The sequence below is a fragment of the Phodopus roborovskii genome, unplaced genomic scaffold (assembly GCF_943737965.1).
Source record: "Phodopus roborovskii unplaced genomic scaffold, PHOROB, whole genome shotgun sequence".
Taxonomy (NCBI): Eukaryota; Metazoa; Chordata; class Mammalia; order Rodentia; family Cricetidae; genus Phodopus; species Phodopus roborovskii.
This window is the reverse complement of record NW_026126448.1, coordinates 17,649,186-17,669,386: the sequence shown is the minus strand read 5'-3', so window position 1 is coordinate 17,669,386 and position 20,201 is coordinate 17,649,186. Positions and strand designations below refer to the sequence as shown.

The window sequence follows — 20,201 nt, the reverse complement described above, 5'->3', positions numbered from 1 at the left end:
AGGAGCCCAAGCTCAGGAGAAGACTGGGCATCTGTGTGGGAATCTCTGTCTCCCTCTCACTGAGCCCAGGGTCTTCCTTTTGTAATGTAGGCTGACTTGGGTTGCAAAGACAGTTCAGTGTTTGCATAGCAAACAAGGGCCAGAGCTTGATCCCAACTCTGCAAGTAAACAAACAAAAAAGTGGTCGTATCTACCCTGCTCTTTAGAAGTCCATCAAGGGCAGATCTGAGACCCTGCATTCAGCGCAACCTTCTGGGTAAGAAGACAGGACTCCACCTTTAGCACAGTTCCCAGCCCTGGTTTAGTTGATTGGCAACTGCTCTGCATCTGTGGGTGAGGATATACTATGGCATCTAAGAGAGTACTGATATACTGAAATGGGAACTCCGTCTTCCCAGGTGCCAGCTGGCAGTGACCCAAGGCCACTACCCCACCATGGAGGCTTTCCTTTATGAGGTGACATCAGTGGTGCAATCCCCATTGGCTACACACGATGTGATGGCCACCCTGTCACTGACCTGGCTTACAGAATGGAGGGTAGGGCAATATGTGGCAGCTGGCTTGAACGATTCCACAAGGCTCAGCGAGTGGAATGGGGCTGGCCACTTAGCCTAGGGAGGGTGGGAGCAATAGTGCATCCAATCCTAACCTCCAAGTCAGGCTTATTCCCCGAAACCTGGGGAGAAACTTGCCTGGAGCTACATGATCAAATCAGTTGATCTGTAACTCAGATTACATTCTGTTACTAAGGCTAATGCCCACCACAACCAGGGCCAGCCTGTGGGAACAATTTCTGCAATTGTTTATCTGCCTGCCTCTGCCTCCCACGTGCTGGGGTTGAAGACATGCACCACCAACACTTTCCCCTGATTTGAGACAGGATGAGTGTGGTGGTACTCCTAAGGCCAGGCCATCAGGGAAAGGCCAACCTGCAGAATGGTCTCCTCAGACCAGCCCCGCAATGATGGGCATAAATCTGGCTAACTGGGTTCAGACTTCGTTGAGGTGACCTGGGACCTATCTCCTGGAAGGAGACATGCAGATGGGAAGAGCAGCCAACAGTAAGTTCAGGGGAGACTGTAGCCTTCATCATCTCCTCCTTCCCCTTAGGATTGCTCCAGTTTGGTGGGTGGAACAGTGTGGTAGAAGCAGGGGGCATGCCACACCTACTCCAGAACCTACAGCTGTCCTAGGTCAGCCCCACTCAGTCCCCACCTTTTACCTAATCTCCAGGCCACGGTCCCCAAAGGAATGTGTAAATTGTGAAACACAAGAGCAAAGGATGGGCATCCAGAGAGGTATGAGCAGACTTGCCCCTGCTCACTCATCTCCTGCATATCCAGACTCAGCCCTGCTCACTGGGTCTCTCTAAGCATTTTGTCAGCAGATCAGATGGGATGGACAGGCATACTGAGGGTTACAGCTCGGATGGAAGAGGTATTCTGGCCATTGGGAGCCAAGGAATACCACAGTCACAGTAAGCCTAGCAGCTTACAGCCCTGCTCCAGGGAAAGGCTTCCCCAGTGTATCAGCTCCGCTCAGGCAGGAGAGGGTTTCCCAGCTCCAGAGAATGGCTTCTTGATGTAACAGTTCTGTTCCAGCAGGAGAGGATGTCCTCCACGCACCCCCCTTACGATTTGGCTCCAGCTTTGCCAGCAAAAAGTGTTACAGCCCTGCCCCACTCTGCTCAGAGTCATCTCTGCTCCAGCAAAAGGTCTCACCCAAACCTCATTCAAGAGATTTATCCAGAGGGAAGACTCCACCCGAATGGCTGCCCTCTCCCAGGGTGGCAGAGGACAGCTGGGTGGTCCAACAGCCACAAGCTGCACAGACACAGGGTTTATATAGGGCTTCTTAGGGGCCAGAGGTTTTCCTGGGAGATTTCCAGGGTGGGGAATTGGTCAAATTTCAGTCCCTGAGGTCAGACTGGCTGGATCTCATGCTTAGGGATTGGTTGGTTTTCTGCACAGGTTTAGGGTCAGATTTGGCTCTGGTTCAGGACCAAAGTGTGTTTCTTCCACTGGTCCTTTTTAGTCTTTTGGCTCTAATTTTAGGGCCAGGGGCTCTGGCCCTGGACTCTGACTCCGGGGGCAGCATGTTTCTCTGGCGCTGGTTTCAGGGTCAGGGTGCATTTCTTTGGTTCTGGTTGCAGGGCCAAAGTGTGTTTCTTTGGCTCTGCTCGGTGTGTTTCTTTGGCTGGCCCTTTTTCCCGACACTCTCCTACACAATTAAACTCACCCCTGGTCACTTGCTCTCCCGCACAAGTTTGGCTCCTGCCTGCTCACCCCAGTCTCAACCAAAGTCCTGGGCTTCCTCCTGACTTGGGTTTCAGGAGCTTCCTATGTCTCACCACCCATGTGATGGGGCCTTTGGACAGTTGCTACCAACAGATACCCCTGTTATATCCTGTGAGCGCCTGCATCCAGGAGTGGGGGTATAGATGTGTGTGTGCCTTAGTGAGATTAAGAAAATGGCAGTGGGTTTTTCCAGAAGCCCCGATAGAAGTGGGAAGATTAAAAACCCACATGTAAGTGGTTCTCGGACCACCTGGTTCCTGTGCCCCTTTCACATGTGGAGTCTTGGGGACCCACCCCCTTACCTGGCTGTCCTTGTCTCAGTGTGCTCAGAAATGGGGACCTACCAGCTCTTCTCTTTCGTCTGAAGCTGCCCCAGACTGCCACCCAGGACTGGGAGATGGCACTGAAGCTGCTGACTGAGAAGGCAGTTATGGGGTGAGGATGGGGACAAGGGGGGCCAGGCACCCCCAAATGCCCCACAGTTCTGCCTGCTCTTAAGGTCGAATAGGCCAAAGCCATGTTCTCTCCCTAATCCAGTCCTTCACGGGCAGAACCTAGGTTAACACTGCCCATAGAGCCAAAGTCAGAGAGTCCCCCAGTGGAGCCGGACCTGCCTTAGTGCCTTCTGGGTAGAGTGTCCAGCAGCCTGTATCACCTCTCTTCCCACCGTCGGCACAATGTGGCTGCTGGAGAAGAAGAGTTCAAGGCCCTCCCTTCATGGAGCTGTTGGTGCCCGGCCCCTCACTGTCCGTGGGCTGCTGGTATGTTTGATTGAGGTGGAGGGTCACAGGTCACATCGGAGGACGTGCCCTCTGCCCTGGGAGTTATGGTTCCCACCTACCCCAAACCCTTCCTTTCACTGCAGGCATCCTCCAGGCCGTAAGTAAAGTCCCACAGGCAGGGAGAAGGGGACTGACTAGCTGAGGACCCTGTGATTTCCCCTTTCTTGGGGTAGAAACTGAAGTTCACAAGCAAAAACAAAAAAGACTTATTCAGGGAGACAGCTGTAGAGTGCAGACACCATGCCAAACGCCTCCCCACTAGGTTGGCTGTTGAACTGGCTACTTGGCATAGCAGGGCCCAAGGAGAGCACTCACCATCCTATCCCAGGCCTCCATTCTCCCAGATGAGCCAGAGACTTACCATCCTATCCCAGGCCTCCATTCTCCCAGATGAGCCAGAGACTCACCATCCTATCCCAGGCCTCCATTCTCCCAGATGAGCCAGAGAGCATGTGACACCAGAGTAGAAAACAGCCTGGTTTCACTGGGCATCTTTGGATGCGAGCGAGTGTCAAGCACACTGTTCCTGGCCAGACAGCCCGACAGGAACAAAGCAGGTGGGAGGGGCAGAAGTAATGACAACAAATGGGGTTCTAATGGTGCCCAGGGCCACAAGACCCAGGCATCTCTGCCAGCCCAGGCTTTTCCACCTAGACAAACTGACTCATCCACTTTCTATGCCGGATCCCAACTGTCCATTCAGTCAGGAAGCAAATTCTCTCCTCTCTCATTTCCCTCAGGCGCGGGCCCTGGGGTGGGACCCTTCACACCACTCCCTATGCCCCTATGCCTATGCGTGCCTCGCATGCCAGGGAGGCAAGCTAGCTCAGGCCAGTCATTAACACATGCTGGGGGGGATGTCTGCAGGGGGAGGGCTTCAGCAGGGCTTCCTGCCAGTCTTCTGCCTGTGTGTCACTTCCTCCTTTCATAGGGAGTCAGATAAAAAGTACACGGGGGGGGGGTGTTGGGGGCTTAGCTGGAGAGATGGCTCAGAGGTTAACCGCACTGGCTGCCCAGTTCCCAACAACCACATGGTGTCTCACAACCATCTATAATGAGATCTGGTGCCCTCTTCTGGCATGCACGTTTCCATATGTCCACCAGAGGGCAGCAGAGACAGTGGAAGAGGCCTTGTCCCCAAACACCCACCAGGACCCGGGGCGAATCCTCATAAGTAAGTAGCCCAGGCTTCACCATCATAAGTGCCGGGAACTCCAGACACAAACTGACAACAGCCTCCCCAAGCTACTCAGCCCCCAACTTTCAGCAGCCTGTTCCTGAGAAGTCATGCCTCACTGGGCTCACAGTAGGTATGGCCTCCTTAGCCCCTCCCCCTCACAATCCCAGGAAGTTCTGAGGAGGCGATTTCCTTATGTGATTCCCTGCCAGGGAAAGGCACTGCAGGCTTGGTTTAGGAGGGGGTTTGCCACAATAAACTAATATTTGCTAAGCTTTGTTTGCCGCAGATTTATTGAAAGCTGCTGCTGGCCAGGTGTGTGCTGCAGATAGGCGCTGCTCTGCTCACAGCTGCCTCCTTACTTGAGGGTCTGGCAGTTGAGCATTTTGCCCAGGGCCAGCTCATTCTTCCATCCGTCATTCTGATGTAACCATTCTCCCTGAATTCCACCGTGACTGAGCCAAGGCATTGTAATGGGACTGTGGAGGCCTCCAGACACAAACCTTGTTCAGAGACACAGTCATCCCGTCCCAGTCCCATGTCTAGAGCCTGGCTTGCTGGCCCTGGGTGTAGTCTCCAGTACGAAATCAATCTCTCTCTCTAATGCAAGAATGCAAGGTTTCTCTGTGTAGCCCAGGCTGGCCTGCAACTCAGTGATCCCCCTGCCTCTGCCTCCTGAGTGCTGGGATTAAAGGTGTGCACCACCAATCCTGGCTCTCATGTTAAATCTCAACAACAGCTGAACCCACCGAAGGTTACAAAACCTCCCCAGGGCTGTTCTTTTTTTGGTTTTTATGAAGCAGGGTTTCTCTGTGTAGCCCTGGTTGTCCTTGAGCTCTGGACCATGCTATTATTATTATTAATTTTTTTTTGGTTTTTGAGCAGGGTTTCTTTCTGTAGCTTTGGAGACTGTCCTAGAACTCACTCTGTAGACCGGGCTGGCCTCAAACTCAGAGATCTGCCTGCCCGGCAACCATGCTATTCTTATTGTGATCCTGAGGTAGATATGATGGAGGAGATGAGATGGCAAGCTCAGACAGGCAAGCTGGTGTATCAGTCTGCCTTCACCTCAGTGCCGGGTCGGCTGAGCACAGCCTAACTGAAGGTCGGGTTGGCCCACTCAGGAGGATGACAGCTGGTCCTGGGTCTTGGTCACTGAGCTTGTGATGCAAAGTGCGATCCCTATGATGGTGAGCACCAGGCCAGCCACTGCTTCTAAAGTAGAGAAAACACCAAGGGGCTGGGGGTGAGCAGGGCCAAGGAAGAAGACTGAGGATTCCAGCTCCTGATTCTCACCCAGATTGCCCAGGGGAAGCTGCTGCAGTGGGGAGCTGCTGCAGAGTAACGGGCAAGATAAGGGAGCCTCTCCCACCCACGGAGGGCGGCCTGGGGAAATGCTCACATAGGTCAAGGCCCAAGCAGCTTCCCCTGGCATGTAGCAGCTTGACTTACGTTTTCCACCAACATCTTCTCCAAGGACCTTCCCAACAATCAGTGTGAAGATGATGGCCAGAGAGTTACAGACGGGCACAGCTAAAGTCAAATCTAGGAAGTCAACAAGAAAAATCCTTAGATGCAAAGAATGCCTTTCTAGAGTCAAAATATTTGCAAAATTTCTTCTTCCTCCTCTTCTTCCTTATCGTCATCATCACAAGCATCATCAACTTTGCAGAAGTAGCACAAAACAGACATGGAAGTACACCTAATCACTCTAGGGGTCAGGGTGGTGACATCTTTAATTCCAGCACTTGGGAGGCAGAGGCAGGAGGATCTCTGAGTTCGAGGACAGAGAAACCCTGCCTCAGAAATACAAACCAAACAAATAAAAAGAAAAAACAACAACAATAAACATCACTCTGGAGGCAGATCTCTGCATGTTCAAGGCTAGCCTGGTCTACTCAGGAATTTTAGGACAGCTGGGGCTATACAGTAAGATACTGTCTCAAAAATAATAAGCAAGTAAAACTGAGTATCATGAGGCAGACATTGGGGAACAAACCATAGTCCTAGCAACCAGGAAACTGAGGCAGGAAGATCTCAAGTTTGAGACCAGCTTGGGCCATATAGCAAGACTTTATTAAAAGGTGTGTATGGGGGGAGTTCATGGGGAGATGCTGGTTAGTAAATTCCTAAATTCCCCGCCATGAGTTTGCACCACTCCAGCACCTGTGTTGAAGTTGGGCCAGGCAGAATGTTCTGTAACCTAAGTGTTGGGAGGTAGGGGTGGCAGAGATAGGTGGGACCCTGGAGCGAGCTGCCCAGCAGATGGACAACCATGAGAGACCCTGACTCAAACACCAGAGGGGAGGGTAATTTAGAAAGACATTTAACATCAGCCTTAGCTTCCACACACACAAGCATGCATTCTTCCATACGCCACACTCACAAGATCAAACCCAAACCAAGGCCAAGCAGGAGGTGCACAGCTGTACTCCTAGCACACAGGAGGCAGAGGCAAGAGGACTGCTTTAAGTTCAAAGCCAGCCTGGTTTGCAAACTGAATTCTACCAAGGCCAGCAAGGGTTACAAGGAAGCCGTTTCAAACAAACAGGAGAAAAGGAACTCCCTTTTCCATGAAGAGATGAAGGTACATGTGCCTGGAAGCCACAGTTCCTGCTCCTTCAGGGCTTCGTCAGAGCGGAGCATGAACACTGGACCTCTGACATCTGAGATCAGCTTAGTTGTTTTCTTTCTTTTCTTTATGTTCAGCTGGGCATTGGTGGTACACAACTTTAGTCCCAGCACTAGGGAGGCTGAGGCAGGCAGATCTCTGTGAGTTCGAGGCCAGCATGGTCTACAGAGCAAGTTCATAAGTGTTTTGCTTTTATGCATGTATGATGCATGTGGTGGTCAAAAATCTGGTCACCAGCCTTGGTGGTGGATGCCTTCCCTGTGCAGCTCTCTCTCTCTGTTTTTGTGGGACAGGCTCTCAAGTACCCCAGGCTGCTCCTAATAAAGTTATTACATTTCTGCTCCTGCCTCCACCTCCTAGTATTAGAATTACAGTTGTTAACTACCATGAAGTGTTTATTTGGTGCTAAGGATTAACCTAGGGCTTTATGCAGGCTGGGTAAGCATTCTACCAAATAAGCTACATCCCCAGCCCACTAAATAAAATCTTATGATAATTGAAACTCAAATATCAGATCTGGAGGCCATCTTACCAGGCCCTTTCGTCCTCTTGGGGCTCTTGAGTCTAGGATGGGCAAAACCACAGCACGGACTTCTGCAGAAGTTTAAGAGCACAAGTCTTGGGGGTGGCATAGAGCTTCTTGTTGGTATTTTGAGAAAGGCTGGCCCGAATGAAAGTATCCCAGGATGTCAATGAACTTGTGACTATCTTCCTGCCTCAGATCCTGAGTGCCCAGCTCATAGCCATTAATACACACCTTCAAATCCCTTTGCATTAGCATGCTGTAAATTGCCCAGTGCTATAGTTTGTGAAGATAAGCATGCTTGTTTCATAAGGTCATTACATAAATATGTAATCTGATGTATTAGGAATAGTCAAAGAACATTTGGAGAATGGAGATTTATACTTATCGAGCCTCTGCTGTATGTCAGGCACTGTGCTAGACTCTTCTCACATGTTGAATCAACCTTCACAATGCTATGAGGCCCCATTATATAAACCAGGAATCAAGTAAGGGGCTTGCCCTAGGCCAGGCAAGTTGCAAAGTGGGCTCAGAGGCATCGGAGAGCCTCACTTACATGGGTGCTTGGTGAACACCTAAAATCCTAGCACTCGGCACACACACAGGAATGAGGATCATGACTTGGAAACAAGCCTGAGTTAGTTAGACAGACAGTGAGACTATGTCTCAAAGAAAAAGAAGAAAAAAAAAAAAAAAAAAAGGGCCAGGGAGATGCTCAATGGGTCAAGGCACTTGCCATCAAATTTGATGATCTGAGTTCATCAGAGAATTTACAAGGTTAAAGCCTCTTTCTCTAAACACACACACACACACACACACACACACACACACACACACACACAGAGAATAAATGCAATAAAAAATAAAACTATTAAAAAGAAAAGAATTATCACACACACACACACACCCTCCCCCCACCCCAAAATAAAACAAATCAGTACTTATGATGGCAAAATGAACTTTCCCTTTCCCTTTTCTGTTGAGGCATGAAACTGTCAGACCAGCCCTAGTGCCTGGCCACAAAATCATAACACACTCATAACCACTTCACAGGGGCAGTGAGGGTCACAAACAGTTATCCTACTCCCCTGACAGGTACAAGGTTGGCAAAATGTGACCTTCACCCCAGAGGAGGTCCAAGCCAGAGACCCACCTGTTGATGCCAAGGTCAAGTAGTAGAGAAGGGAGCCACTTTGGTTGAGGAGAAAGGGCATCAGGTACTAGAAAGAGGAGAAATCTGTCAGCAATGTCCTGCTCACCCAACAGTCTTACCTGACCTTCTAGCACAGTCCTCATCCTTCTCAATACCGCAACCCTTTAATACAGTTAGTTCCTCATGTCCTGGAGACCCTACCAGCCACAAAACCATTTCATTGCTTACTTCTTAACTGTACTTAACTGTTATGAGCCTTGTATTGAATTTACTTTATTGTATAAGTGGGTTTTTTTTGTCTGCATAAATGTTTGTGCACAAAGTGCAGACAGTACCTTCTAGGGTCAGAATGGTGTCAGATGCCCTAGAACTGGAGTTACAGACAGCTGTGATCTGCCCTGTGGGTGCTGGGAATTGAACCCCTGTCCTCTGGAAGAGCAGCCAGTGCCCTTAACCCCTGAGCCATCTCTCCAGCCCCTTGTTTTGTTTCTCGAGACAGGATCTCTGTGTAGACCTGGCTGTCTGGGAATCACTATGTAGAAGGCTGGTCATGAACTCACAGATATCGCCTAATTTTGCCTCCTGGGTGTTGGAGTTAAAAGCGTGTGTCAGCACCGTCAGCTCCCTGAATTATTACATCTGCCCTACACTTAGGTTATCATATAGTTTCCATTTTACCAATGATAATACCGAGGCTCACAGAGAATAAATGACTCCTCCAGGAGCTTCTAGTGAGTAGGTAGTAGACTGGGATTCCGGCTCAGCGGCTCCTCCGAGGGAGCAGCAGTCTACAGACGCACCTCAATATTCAAGAAGAGAGTCTTCATCTCCTGCCACAGCTGCCGGACCCACGTCTGTTCATGCACTTGCTGCAGGCCGGCGGAGGCCCGCTTCAACAGTGGCTGCGTGACACCCCACAGAGCAGCCACCAGCACCAGAGCAAGGACCTGCCCTGAAAGCAAAGGAGCAGAGAGTCACCCAGGCCCTCCCCGGCCTCCTCCGGTCCTGCTGACAGTCTCCATCTCCCTCCCGCGTTCTCCGCGCTGCGATGAGCTAGGCCTGGAAGCCCGCACCGAAGGTGGCGGAAGTGACTTCGTCCAGGGCTTAGCAGGCCCGGGGATCAGGGGTGCCGATGGAGTGAGATAGGAGACCCCAGCCAAAGTCAGTGCTCGTGAAGGGGCGGGGCCCGCTACCCACCCAGAGACGCCGCCATAGCAACGCTAGGACCTTCTACTTCCGGGAGCCAGAGGGCGGAGTCCCAGTATCCGGAAGTTGCCCCGAGTCCTCTTCCGGTCCCACTCACATTGCCTCTCTGCTCGCGTCACCGCCGGGATGGTGAGTTCCAGGCATGTGGTGCTCCGGTCTTGGGGGTCCCAGTTGGGATGGGACGGGGTTCCCGGCACTGACACTCCCGTTCTGTCCCCACAGAAGCCCATTCTGCTGCAGGGCCATGAGCGGTCCATCACGCAGATCAAGTACAACCGCGAAGGAGACCTCCTCTTCACCGTGGCCAAAGACCCTGTGAGCTGCCGCGCGACCCAGGGCCGGGGGCGGGAGGGCGGGGCACCCGGAGGGGCGAGTTTGCATCCTCCAGCCGGTGGGTGAACGAGCTTTGCCGCCTGAGGGGAATTCCTCTGAAAAGCAGAGGAAACGACCCTTACCGGGTGGGGTAGGGCAGCGAACTCATTCAGCCTGAGAGACCTAAGATAAATTGATGGTTGATAGGAAAGAGTGCCCAGGGATAAGAAAAATAAGACTGTGGGTAGGGGGCTGGGGATTGGGGACTGGGACAGGAGCAGCTCTAATGACTCGGGGATGGGAAGAACCAGAACAGACAACCTCTAGCGTCTGGAGGATAAAGTTGGTCCATGGGTAGTGAGCTGTGTCATGGGGGGTTTGGGGTTGTAGTTCAGACTAGAGTGGTTAACAAGCGACTAGCCCAGGGTTGGATCCCTAGCACCAATAAGGAGGAAAAAAACGTGGAACTTAGTGAGGCAGTTCCTAGTCTTGTCTGTTCAGTCCCATGTTGATTCTCAGTGCAGTCTCTTTGGGTGCTGCCTTTGGAGGCATTTGCACATAGAGACAGTTAACTGATGGTTAACATTGGGTAGTTTAAAGTCAGAGTTTAATGTGAGTCCTAACTTCCTGCACCTACTAGCAGTGAGACATTGAACATGACATTTAGCCTTTCTTATTTACAATTTTTCCTTTTAATATAAATGGAACTTTAAGTACCTCCCTCAACAAAATGAGGTCATTCTTGTGAACAGTTTTTCACTGTACCTGGTGTATGTTAGTCACTTACATTTTATGTTTCTTAGACCTTTTATTGGAGCTTCACAGCTGCCCTTTAAAGAAAGCTGTTGCCAAGAATGGGGTATTTTTATGAGCTGGCCATCCTCCTATGTCAGCCACCCAGGCCTGGGAATATAGGCATGTGCTACCACACACAACTTGTCCTTACCCTTTAAAATATGTATTTTTATATGTAATGAATGTTTTTTTATGTGTATGGGTGTTTTCCCTATATTGTATATCTGCATCGTGCATACGTCCTGCCTGAGAAGGCCAGAAGAGGGTATCAGATCCCCTCGTACTGGAGTTACAGATGGTTGTGAACTGTCATCTGGGTGTTGGGAATCAAACCCAGGTCATCTAGACAAGCAGCCAGTGCTCTTCAACCTCTGATCCAGCTCTCTAGTCCTTTTAAAGATGACAAACTAGCCAAGTGTTGGTGGCGCACGCCTTAGTTCCAGCACTCAGGAGGCAGAGGCAGGCGGATCTCTGAGTTTGAGGCCAGCCTGGTCTACAGAGCTAGTTCCTGAACAGTCTCCAAAGCTACAGTGAAACCCTGTCTCGAAACAAAACAAAACAAAAAGATGACAAACTTAGCTGAGTAGTGGTAGCACAGTCCTTTAATCCTAGCACTTGGGAGGCAGAGGCAGGCGGATCTCTGAGTTTGAGGACAGCCTGGTCTACAGAGCGAGTTCCAGGACAGCTAGAAAAGAAAAACAAAAACCAAAGTTAAAAGTTCGGAGGGCAGAAGTCCTGAATCTGAAGTCACAGTGAGCGTGACAAAGGAGCACCAGAGCCCATACATCCTTCCTGCCGTCTGTCCCGCCTGGACAGTACACCAAGGTGGTTTTTTAAAAGACTGGAGCTCATTTTGGCCATTGATTGTTCAGAGAGATGCTGATTCCAGACAGAAGTAGATAGTAAGGATGCTATTGCAGGCCTAGTGTCAATATTGCTTACCTTTAGGAAGAGAGGAAAACTGGGTAGCATCTTTTATCAGCTCTCATCTAATAAATGAGTAGAAGGCAGATGCGGCTTGGCTAGAGTCTACAGAGGGTTTGTAGGGTCACATTAGCTATTGCTTTTTCTGGGGTGTGACCCATCCAGTCATTTTACTCTTCCAGATCGTCAATGTTTGGTACTCCGTGAATGGGGAGAGGCTGGGCACCTACATGGGCCATACTGGAGCTGTGTGGTGTGTGGATGCTGACTGTATCCTTTTTCCTGTGGGTTGGCCAGCCTTGGAGATGCTGACTGTGAGGCTGGGAGTTTGACACGCTATGGTGCTCTGAGGAGAAAGGCTCCCCACTCTCAGGTAATTCATTGGTTGGGGAAACAGGACAAGTTTTAAGTTCTGGATTGAAGGTGGGAACATTCTGAGGTAAGAGATTGAGGAAGGCTCTTTGCAAGACACTTTAGATGGCTTCCAAGAGAACATGGGCTTGGGTGGACTTAGTCATTTTGTGTGTGTGTGTGTGTGTGTGTATGTATGTAATGGATCTGTGTATGCAGGTCATGTTCTTATGGAGGCTAGATGTCAGCATCAAGTGTCTTTCTTCAATGACTTTTCTACCTTTTTTTAATTTTTTTAAACATTTATTTATTTATTTATTTATTTTGAGGTAGGGTTCTCCTGTAGCTTTGGAGCCTGTCCTGGAACTCGCTCTGTAGACCAGACTGGCCTGGAACTCACAGAGATCACCTATCTCTACCTCTCGATTGCTGGGATTAAAGGTGTGCACCACCAACGCCCGGCTCATTCTTTCTTTTGAAAAGCTTTAGTTTTATTTATATGAGTGTTCTTCCTGTATGTGTGTCTGTGCCATCTGTGCAGTGCCAGCTTAATAATAGCTAATAGCCACCATGTAGGTGGTGGGGCTCTAAACTGGGTCCTGGAGAAGAGTAGCAATGCTATTTTTCTAAGTCTCGTCCCCCGTGTCGTGTCTACCCCCCTCCCCCCCAGGATCTCCCTGTATCACCCTGACTGTCCTGGAACTTGCTTTGTAAACTAGGCTGGCCTTGAACTCACAGATCTGACTGCTTCTGCCTCCTGAACGCAGGGATTAAAGTCACATACACATACTACCACCACCAATCTTTTTTGAGACAAAAACCAGACAACCTTTCACCACTGAATCTGGAGCTCAACTGAGTAGCCAGACTTGGCCATCAAGTCACTGAACTTCCTGTCTCTACCTCCCAGCACTGGGCCCGCAGGCACGCCCTGGGCATGCTAGGCATTCAATCTGAGGTCCTCTTGGTTGCACAGCTAGCACTTTACCCACTGATCTGTCTCTCCAACACTAATCATTTTTATTTTATTCTGTATCTAAAAATAATTTGACTATGTGTGTGTGTGCGCGCGCGCGTGTCTGGTGCCCCCAGAGGCCAGAAGAGGTCATTGATTCCCTGGAAGTGGAATTGTGAGCCACCATATGGGGGTTGGGACTCTGACCTGGGACCTCTAGGTGAACAGCCAGTGCTCTTAACCACTGTGCCATTTCTTGAGCCAGAGTCATATTTCTTAACACCTTCTTCAGGGGACACCAAGCATGTCCTTACTGGCTCAGCTGACAACAGCTGTCGTCTCTGGGATTGTGAAACAGGTAAGCCTGGGCCATCCACTTTTAAGCAAATGTGTTCTGGAGAACTAGAGAGAGATGGTTTCCAGTTTACAGATTAAGAAACCACAAATAAAATAGCCAGGAAATCACCTGGGGAAAGAAGCTTCACGTTAAGATAATAAGCCATTCAAGTGGAAAAAAAAGAAATAAATCAGGAAGGGGGAGATAATAAACTATGTTCCAGGAAGGCCAGAGAGAACAGTGGAGCTCCTGAGTGCCGAATGGGTAACCTTGGAAGGTGGGATCTGGGACTTTCATGGGCAACAAAGTGTTTTGTCACTTTAACACGAGCAGGAATGAAAGCAAGGAGTGTCCAGGTAAAAGGCTAGGATGAGCTGTGTGTGTGATGGTACATACCTTATCCTAGCACTGGGAGGCGGAGGCAGGAGAATGGAAAGTTTGTGGCTAGCTTGGGATAGGGTGGATGAAACTAGAAGCTAAAGCCATAAAAGCCTTGAATGTGGAAGAGAACTTAATTTCACATTCAGGGAGCGGGGAAGTCAACTCCCTTCACTTGTGGCCCCAACAGGCTCCAGTGGTCACACATGTGGCCCCACTTAAACTGAGTCACAAAACAAAACTGAAAGTCACAAACCTGGGAAACGGACTGATGGTGGTGGTGATAGGGACAGGAGGTAGAGTAATGTGAGTATATTATATACATATATGAAATTGTCAGGCAACGAAATAATTAAAACACAAAACTGCCAGGTTGGGGCAGTGGCTCACGCCTTTAATCCCAGCATTCAGGAGGGAGAGGCAGGCAGATCTCTGTGAGTTTGAGACCAGCACGGTCTACCAATCAAGTTCTAGGACTACAGCAAGAAACTGGAAAAACAGACAAAATGTATGAAACTCTAGTCCAGCCAAGGTTAAATCATGGAAAGCTGTCTTAAATTTTAAAATACCAATTAGGGTTAAGTTATATGTTCATTTTAAGATTTATGTAATTTACATATTTGAGTGTTTTGTCTGCATGTATATCTGCACACCGAAAGAGGGTGTTGGGTTGCATAGGACTATAGTTATAGACAGTTGTTTACTGCCATGTGGATGCTGAGAATTGAATTCAGGACCTGTAGAGGAGCAGCCATCACTCCCAACTGCTTGTACCATCTCTCCAGTTTGTTGTTTTAATTCTACATGTATGGGTGTCTGCCTTCATATATATCTTGTGTGCCATGCGTGTGCAATGCCCATGGAGGCCAGAGGAGGGCATCAGATCTGCTGTGACGAGAGAGCTGTGAGCCACTCTGGGTGCTGGGAGTTGAACTTGATACCCAGTGAGTGCTCAGAGTCACCGAGCCACCTCTCCAGTCTAGGTTTTAAGTTCTTACCACACTGAGCCATGATTTGGTGGTGCACACCCTTAATCCCAGCACTCGGGAGGCAGAGGCATGTGCATCTCTGAGTTCAAGGCCAGCCTGGTCTGCAGAACTAGTTCCAGGGCAGCCACACTGAGGAGTTTGATGAGCAGGGAAGAATAGTGGACTGGTGGGTTTGACAAGGTCCATGAGCTACAGCAAAGGGGAGGCCATTATATTATTCTGGCTACTGGGTGATTACTGTACGTCTGCTTCTGTGCTGGGACACGCGGGAGAAACAGTCTGAGTGGGAGCCATAGCTGGAAACCCACCGTGGATTGATCTCAGGATTTGTGGTGAGGTACTGTGCAATGGGACTACAAAGACAGCTAGGGAGCAGCAGTGGGGAGGGGGCTCTGGCCTGCCGTCCCTCGCGGCAGGAACGCTGTGAGACATTAGGAGTGACCTAGACCCTGTCTCTCCCCAGGGAAGCAGCTGGCCCTACTGAAAACCAACTCTGCTGTTCGTACCTGTGGCTTTGACTTCGGGGGCAACATCATCATGTTCTCCACGGACAAGCAGATGGGATACCAGTGTTTCGTGAGCTTCTTCGATCTACGAGATCCAAACCAGATCGGTGAGGGTTAGGACCAGGGCTGCTGAGGTGGAGGGTGTGGCTTCAGATCCCAGGGCCTGACCTCTACTGCTGTGCACAGACAGCAATGAACCTTACATGAAGATCCCCTGCAATGACTCAAAGATCACCAGTGCCGTTTGGGGGCCCCTCGGGGAGTGCATCATCGCAGGCCATGAGAGTGGAGAGCTCAACCAGTACAGCGCCAAGGTAAGGGGCCAAGTGTTACCAGATGACATTAGATGTGGGAAGTGTTCAGGATATACTACAGTGGTCACAAGTATTTCCTGTCACTAGAGAGTGCTAGGCTCTGGATGAGGTTCCTAGGAAAACAATGAGATTCAGACAGCAGCTTAAAAACAGCCAGTGTTCTGGGAAGTGGTGGCACACACCTTTAGTCCCAGCACTACAGAAACAGAGGCAGGTGGGGGGGTCTCTTGAGTTCAAGGCCAGCTGGTCTACAGAGCGAGTTCCAGGACAGGCTCCAAAGCTACTGTCTTGAAAAAAACAAAAACAAAAAAACATAAAAACAGCTAGTGCATGAATCATACTGTACTCACACCACAATAGATTTCAGCTAAATCCATAGTGAACTCTTGTCACGGTGGAGGTGGCGTGTACATGGAGTCATGAAAAATAAGTATTAACAGCACTGACCACTTTCACAGAAGCCCTAAGTTCCAGCACCTATATGGCAGCTCCCAGCTGTCCTCTGGCTCCTTGAGTACTGGGCACAGACATGGCACACACACACACATACACACACACACACACACACACACACACACAAAATACTCATGACATATAGAATAAAAGTGAATAAATCTTATATTTTTAAAAAAAAAAAAAAAAAAAGAGCTTCTAGCAGGAAGGATAGTTTTCCATAGGTGAAAGGAATAATGAACAAAGACCTAAGATTGTAGTCCAGTGGAAGGGCACTGCCTAGCATGTGTAAGGCCCTGAGTTCAGTCCCCTGTAGTAGGGAGTGGAGGGACAGCAAACGCCCATGGCTGTAGTCCCCTGGGAAGTTGACTGGCACTAGAGAGTCTTTGAATGTCAGAAGGTGAGGATTTGATTCTTCTCTAGGCAGTGGGGTTATTTATTGTATTTGCCATTTAGAAGTCTTCTGCAGCAACACCTTGGGGAATAGAGCTGAACTAGTTGGTGTGCATAAGAATGTGGCGTTCTAGACAGTTATACCATACTTAGGGTTAGGTGTAGTTCCAGTTATGTGAGGAGCCAAAGTAGGGTGCTCCCTGAATAACCAGAGTTGGAGTTGTGAGCCAGCTGGTGGTAGCTCATGCTTCAAATCCTAGCACTCAGGAGGCAGAGGCAGGCAGATCACAGTGAATTTAAGGCCAGCCTGGTCTACAAAGCAAGTTCCAGGACAACCAAAGCTGTTATATAGAGAAACCCTGTCTTGAAAAACCAGAAAAAGTGGGCGGGGTAAATAATAAAAAGGAAGTGAAAAATAATGTGTTTACAGGTAGATGTGGTGGTCTAGATCTGTAACCCAGCTGGTGATAGATGGGACCAGTGAAACAGCAGGATCAAAGGTTCAAAGCTTGAGGTAGGCTGAGATGGCATGCACCTTTAATCCCAGTACTTGGGAGGCAATGGTTGGTGGATCTGAAATCTGAATTTGAGGTCTACATAGCCAGTTCCAGGCCAGCCAGGCAATGGTGAAACACTGTCTCAAAAAGGGGGGTGGGGGACTTCCATGTGTCCCCCTGAGCTACAGAGTGAGTTTAGGGCTAACCTTAGACAATTTAGTGGAGAGAGATGGCTCATTGGTTAAGAATGTTTGCTGCTCTTGCTAAGTTCCTAGCACTACTTCAGGCAGTTCACAATTGCCCGTGGCTCAAGTTCTAGGGGGATTCTATGTCCCCTGACCTGTGGGCACTGACACATGTCATCAGGCACATCTCCATGCAGATATTTTTTTGTCTTTTGAGACAGGGTTTCTCTGTGTAGCCTTGACTGTACTGGAACTCGATCTATAGACCAACGTGGCCTTGAACTCACAGAGATCCTCTGCCTCCTGAATGCTGAGGTTAAAGTCATGCATCAACACTGTTCAGTGATAGAGCACTTGGGGGATTTGGGGTCGGTCAGTCAGTCCCAAAAATAAGGCTGTGGGGTCCCAAAAATAAGGTTGAGGTAAGGAAAGGTAAAATGAAAAGTCTAGCGTGTCTCAGGTTTCTGGGGAATAGTGGCTTGGGACTCCATCTCATCAGTCTAACTCTTCCTCCTCCTGCAGTCTGGGGAGGTGCTGGTGAACGTTAAAGAACACTCCCGGCAGATCAATGACATCCAGCTGTCTAGAGACATGACCATGTTTGTCACTGCATCCAAGGACAACACAGCTAAGGTGAGCCTGGGAAGAGTTAGTGTGGTGGAGCTTTACTTGTCCTCCTGCTGCACATTCAACCAGTGAGACCTGCCCAAAAAGGTGCTCAGCCCAGATTCTCCCTGCCCCTTCTCTCTCCAGCTCTTTGACTCTACGAGTCTTGAACATCAGAAGACTTTCCGAACAGAACGTCCCGTCAACTCGGCTGCCCTCTCTCCCAACTATGACCATGTAAGAAGACCCCACTCAGGCTTTCTGCATTGGAGTCTGAGTGTGTGATCAGTACTAAGGCTGTAAATGTTGGGGAATACAGTCAGACAGAGAAGGGACTCTTATGCTGATTGATTGGGTAGCTTAGGGAAGTGAGCCGGAGGAACCTGACATGGCTGCTCATCCCTTTCCTGGGTGTGAGATGTTAGCAGAGGACAGAAGCCTGTAAATAAGTCCTGGCTGCACCTGAACTTTCCTTTTCTTTTTTCTTTTCTCTCTCTCTTCTTTCTTTTTTCGTTTTTCCAGACAGGGTGTCTGTAGCCCTGGCTGTCTTGGAACTCGATCAGTAGACCGACCATGCTGTCCTCGAACTCAGAGAAGATGCCTGCATATGCCTCCCAAGTACTAGGATTAACAGTGTCCGCCACCACCGCCTAGCTAAGTTTTCTTATCTTTATTTAGGTGGTGCTGGGAGGTGGCCAGGAAGCCATGGATGTAACCACAACCTCCACCAGGATTGGCAAGTTTGAAGCCAGGTAAAGGGAAAGCAAGCTCTTCCACATAGAAACCACATAGAGGACAGACACCTTTGAGAATCATAGGGAGTGTGACAAATGTCTAATACAGCGGGTGAGGACAGGTGACTCAGCGGGCATATAGCTGGCTAAAGTGCCTCCTAGCACCCCAGGTTGTTCCCTGGCACTACCAGTGGGCAGTGGCCCCAAGCCTGTAACACAGTTCCTGTCACTCTGGAGGTGGAGGGCCATGAATGAGGTCAAGGTCATCGTTGGCCTCAGCCAACTCCTAGCTTACCCCTGCCTACACAACAGAGATCATGAACTCTGAGGGCCTAGGTGATCTTGTGTTTTTCTCTTGCTTGGGATGTTTGACTAATGGGCAGGGGTAGTGTATTCATCTCAGAAATGTGTGCAGATTAAGTAAATGAATTACTATTTAGTAAGCTTTATGCACTGCCCAGCACATGTAAGTGGTTGATGTTTGCTGTATATTGAAGCAGACATGTAGGCAGTCTTCTTATAACTTCATTTTATTTCTTTCCTGTATCCTAATTTCTCTGTTTTATTAATTTTATTACATAGACTACTATCCTCAAAAGTCTTCTGTGGGCATTGGAGACTGTCCTGGAACTAGCTCTGTAGACCAGGCTGACCTCAAACTCACGGAGATTCGCCTTCCTCTGCCTCCCGAGTACTGAGACTAAAGGCACGGGCCACCATTGCCCGGCTCAAGTGTGTTTTAAAAGGAGATGGAGACTAAATAACCAACTCCTCTCCTACCATCCTGCAGGTTCTTCCATCTGGCTTTTGAAGAGGAGTTTGGAAGAGTCAAGGGCCATTTTGGACCTATCAACAGTGTTGCCTTTCATCCTGATGGCAAGAGGTATGGCCCCATTGAAGAGAGCGCTCTCAGTGGCTGGGTCTTTGTCCATTTGCTATGTCTGGCTGCCCAGACCTCCCCTCTCAGCAGTGTCTGACTATACCTGCCCATCTCTTTCCAGCTACAGCAGCGGTGGTGAAGATGGCTACGTCCGCATCCATTACTTCGACCCGCAGTACTTTGAGTTTGAGTTTGAGGCCTGAAGCTGGGTCCCCATCCACCGTGGAGGCTGCTCAAGAGGGTTTTAGACTCTCTAGAAATAAATTAGTTTGGTAAAAATAGTTTCTGGTCAGTCATTTTACACAGTCTGTCTGGTTCACTGACCCTCAGCAGGCTGAAAGTAACAGGAATACTTTGTTCTTCAGGCTTTGTCTCTGTACCCAGACTCTGCAGTGCTCTGGGCTAGCCTGTGTAGTTGGCACTATCATCCAAGAGGCTTTAGAACCACTCCACCACATCCAAAAAAGCCCCTGCCTAAGACTGGCCTCAGGCACCTACTGTAGTCTGAGAACTTTCCCACTTCCTTTCTGTTAATTGGATGGCTCAGGTAGGCAGGGCCAGCTGGAGCAGCACTGAGAAGGGCCTGAGGAAACAGAAGGTATGGAAGCCCAGCAGGGAGAGAAGTCTCCAGGTGGACAATTTGGGATTCCTCCCCATAGGCTCAGGTTCTGGGTCCTCAGAAAGCCACATGACTAAGGGGTTGAGGATACAGAGTAGGTGGCTCTCAGTTCCAGCACCCACATTGGGCAATTCAGAACTGCTGGTGGCCTGAGTTTAATCCCGGGGACCTACATGGAAGAGAATCCACGCCTGAACGCTGTG

At 49.4% G+C, this 20,201-nt stretch overlaps 3 protein-coding genes across 3 annotated transcripts; 2 read left to right on the top strand and 1 right to left on the bottom strand.

Moving 5' to 3' along the window:
* Window positions 1-346: 346 nt before the first annotated feature.
* On the top strand, window positions 347-3,068 carry Dcdc2b (doublecortin domain containing 2B). Its single transcript, XM_051188349.1, is given in 8 exon segments — window positions 347-398; window positions 401-481; window positions 484-537; window positions 2,055-2,112; window positions 2,494-2,606; window positions 2,609-2,732; window positions 2,931-3,010; window positions 3,013-3,068. Coding segments are annotated over 8 exon segments (618 nt in total).
* Window positions 3,069-4,540: 1,472 nt separating this feature from the next.
* Tmem234 (transmembrane protein 234) lies at window positions 4,541-9,850 on the bottom strand. The gene is made up of 5 exons (XM_051188912.1): window positions 9,762-9,850; window positions 9,365-9,516; window positions 8,565-8,631; window positions 5,709-5,801; window positions 4,541-5,471 (listed from the first exon to the last, which is right to left on the bottom strand). Exons 1-5 carry the CDS (start codon window positions 9,775-9,777, stop codon window positions 5,377-5,379), a joined length of 423 nt encoding a protein of 140 aa, XP_051044869.1. The 5' UTR covers window positions 9,778-9,850; the 3' UTR covers window positions 4,541-5,376.
* On the top strand, window positions 9,743-19,658 carry Eif3i (eukaryotic translation initiation factor 3 subunit I). The gene is made up of 11 exons (XM_051188904.1): window positions 9,743-9,899; window positions 9,993-10,085; window positions 11,984-12,071; window positions 13,400-13,465; window positions 15,275-15,424; window positions 15,504-15,631; window positions 17,682-17,792; window positions 17,913-18,002; window positions 18,444-18,517; window positions 19,290-19,382; window positions 19,501-19,658. The coding sequence occupies exons 1-11, from the start codon at window positions 9,897-9,899 to the stop codon at window positions 19,580-19,582; spliced, it is 978 nt and encodes a 325-aa protein (XP_051044861.1). The 5' UTR covers window positions 9,743-9,896; the 3' UTR covers window positions 19,583-19,658.
* Window positions 19,659-20,201: the final 543 nt, after the last annotated feature.

Excerpts from the sequence above, each read along its gene's own strand:
- Tmem234 (XM_051188912.1), bottom strand. Across the intron at positions 5,802-8,564 it reads CTTGACCTTGGCATCAACAG|ATTTGACTTTAGCTGTGCCC; the intron begins GTGGGTCTCTGG and ends TTGACTTCCTAG. Across the intron at positions 5,472-5,708 it reads AGAAGATGTTGGTGGAAAAC|AAGCAGTGGCTGGCCTGGTG; the intron begins GTAAGTCAAGCT and ends TCTCTACTTTAG.
- Eif3i (XM_051188904.1), top strand. Across the intron at positions 15,425-15,503 it reads ACGAGATCCAAACCAGATCG|ACAGCAATGAACCTTACATG; the intron begins GTGAGGGTTAGG and ends TGCTGTGCACAG. Across the intron at positions 18,003-18,443 it reads TCTCTCCCAACTATGACCAT|GTGGTGCTGGGAGGTGGCCA; the intron begins GTAAGAAGACCC and ends ATCTTTATTTAG.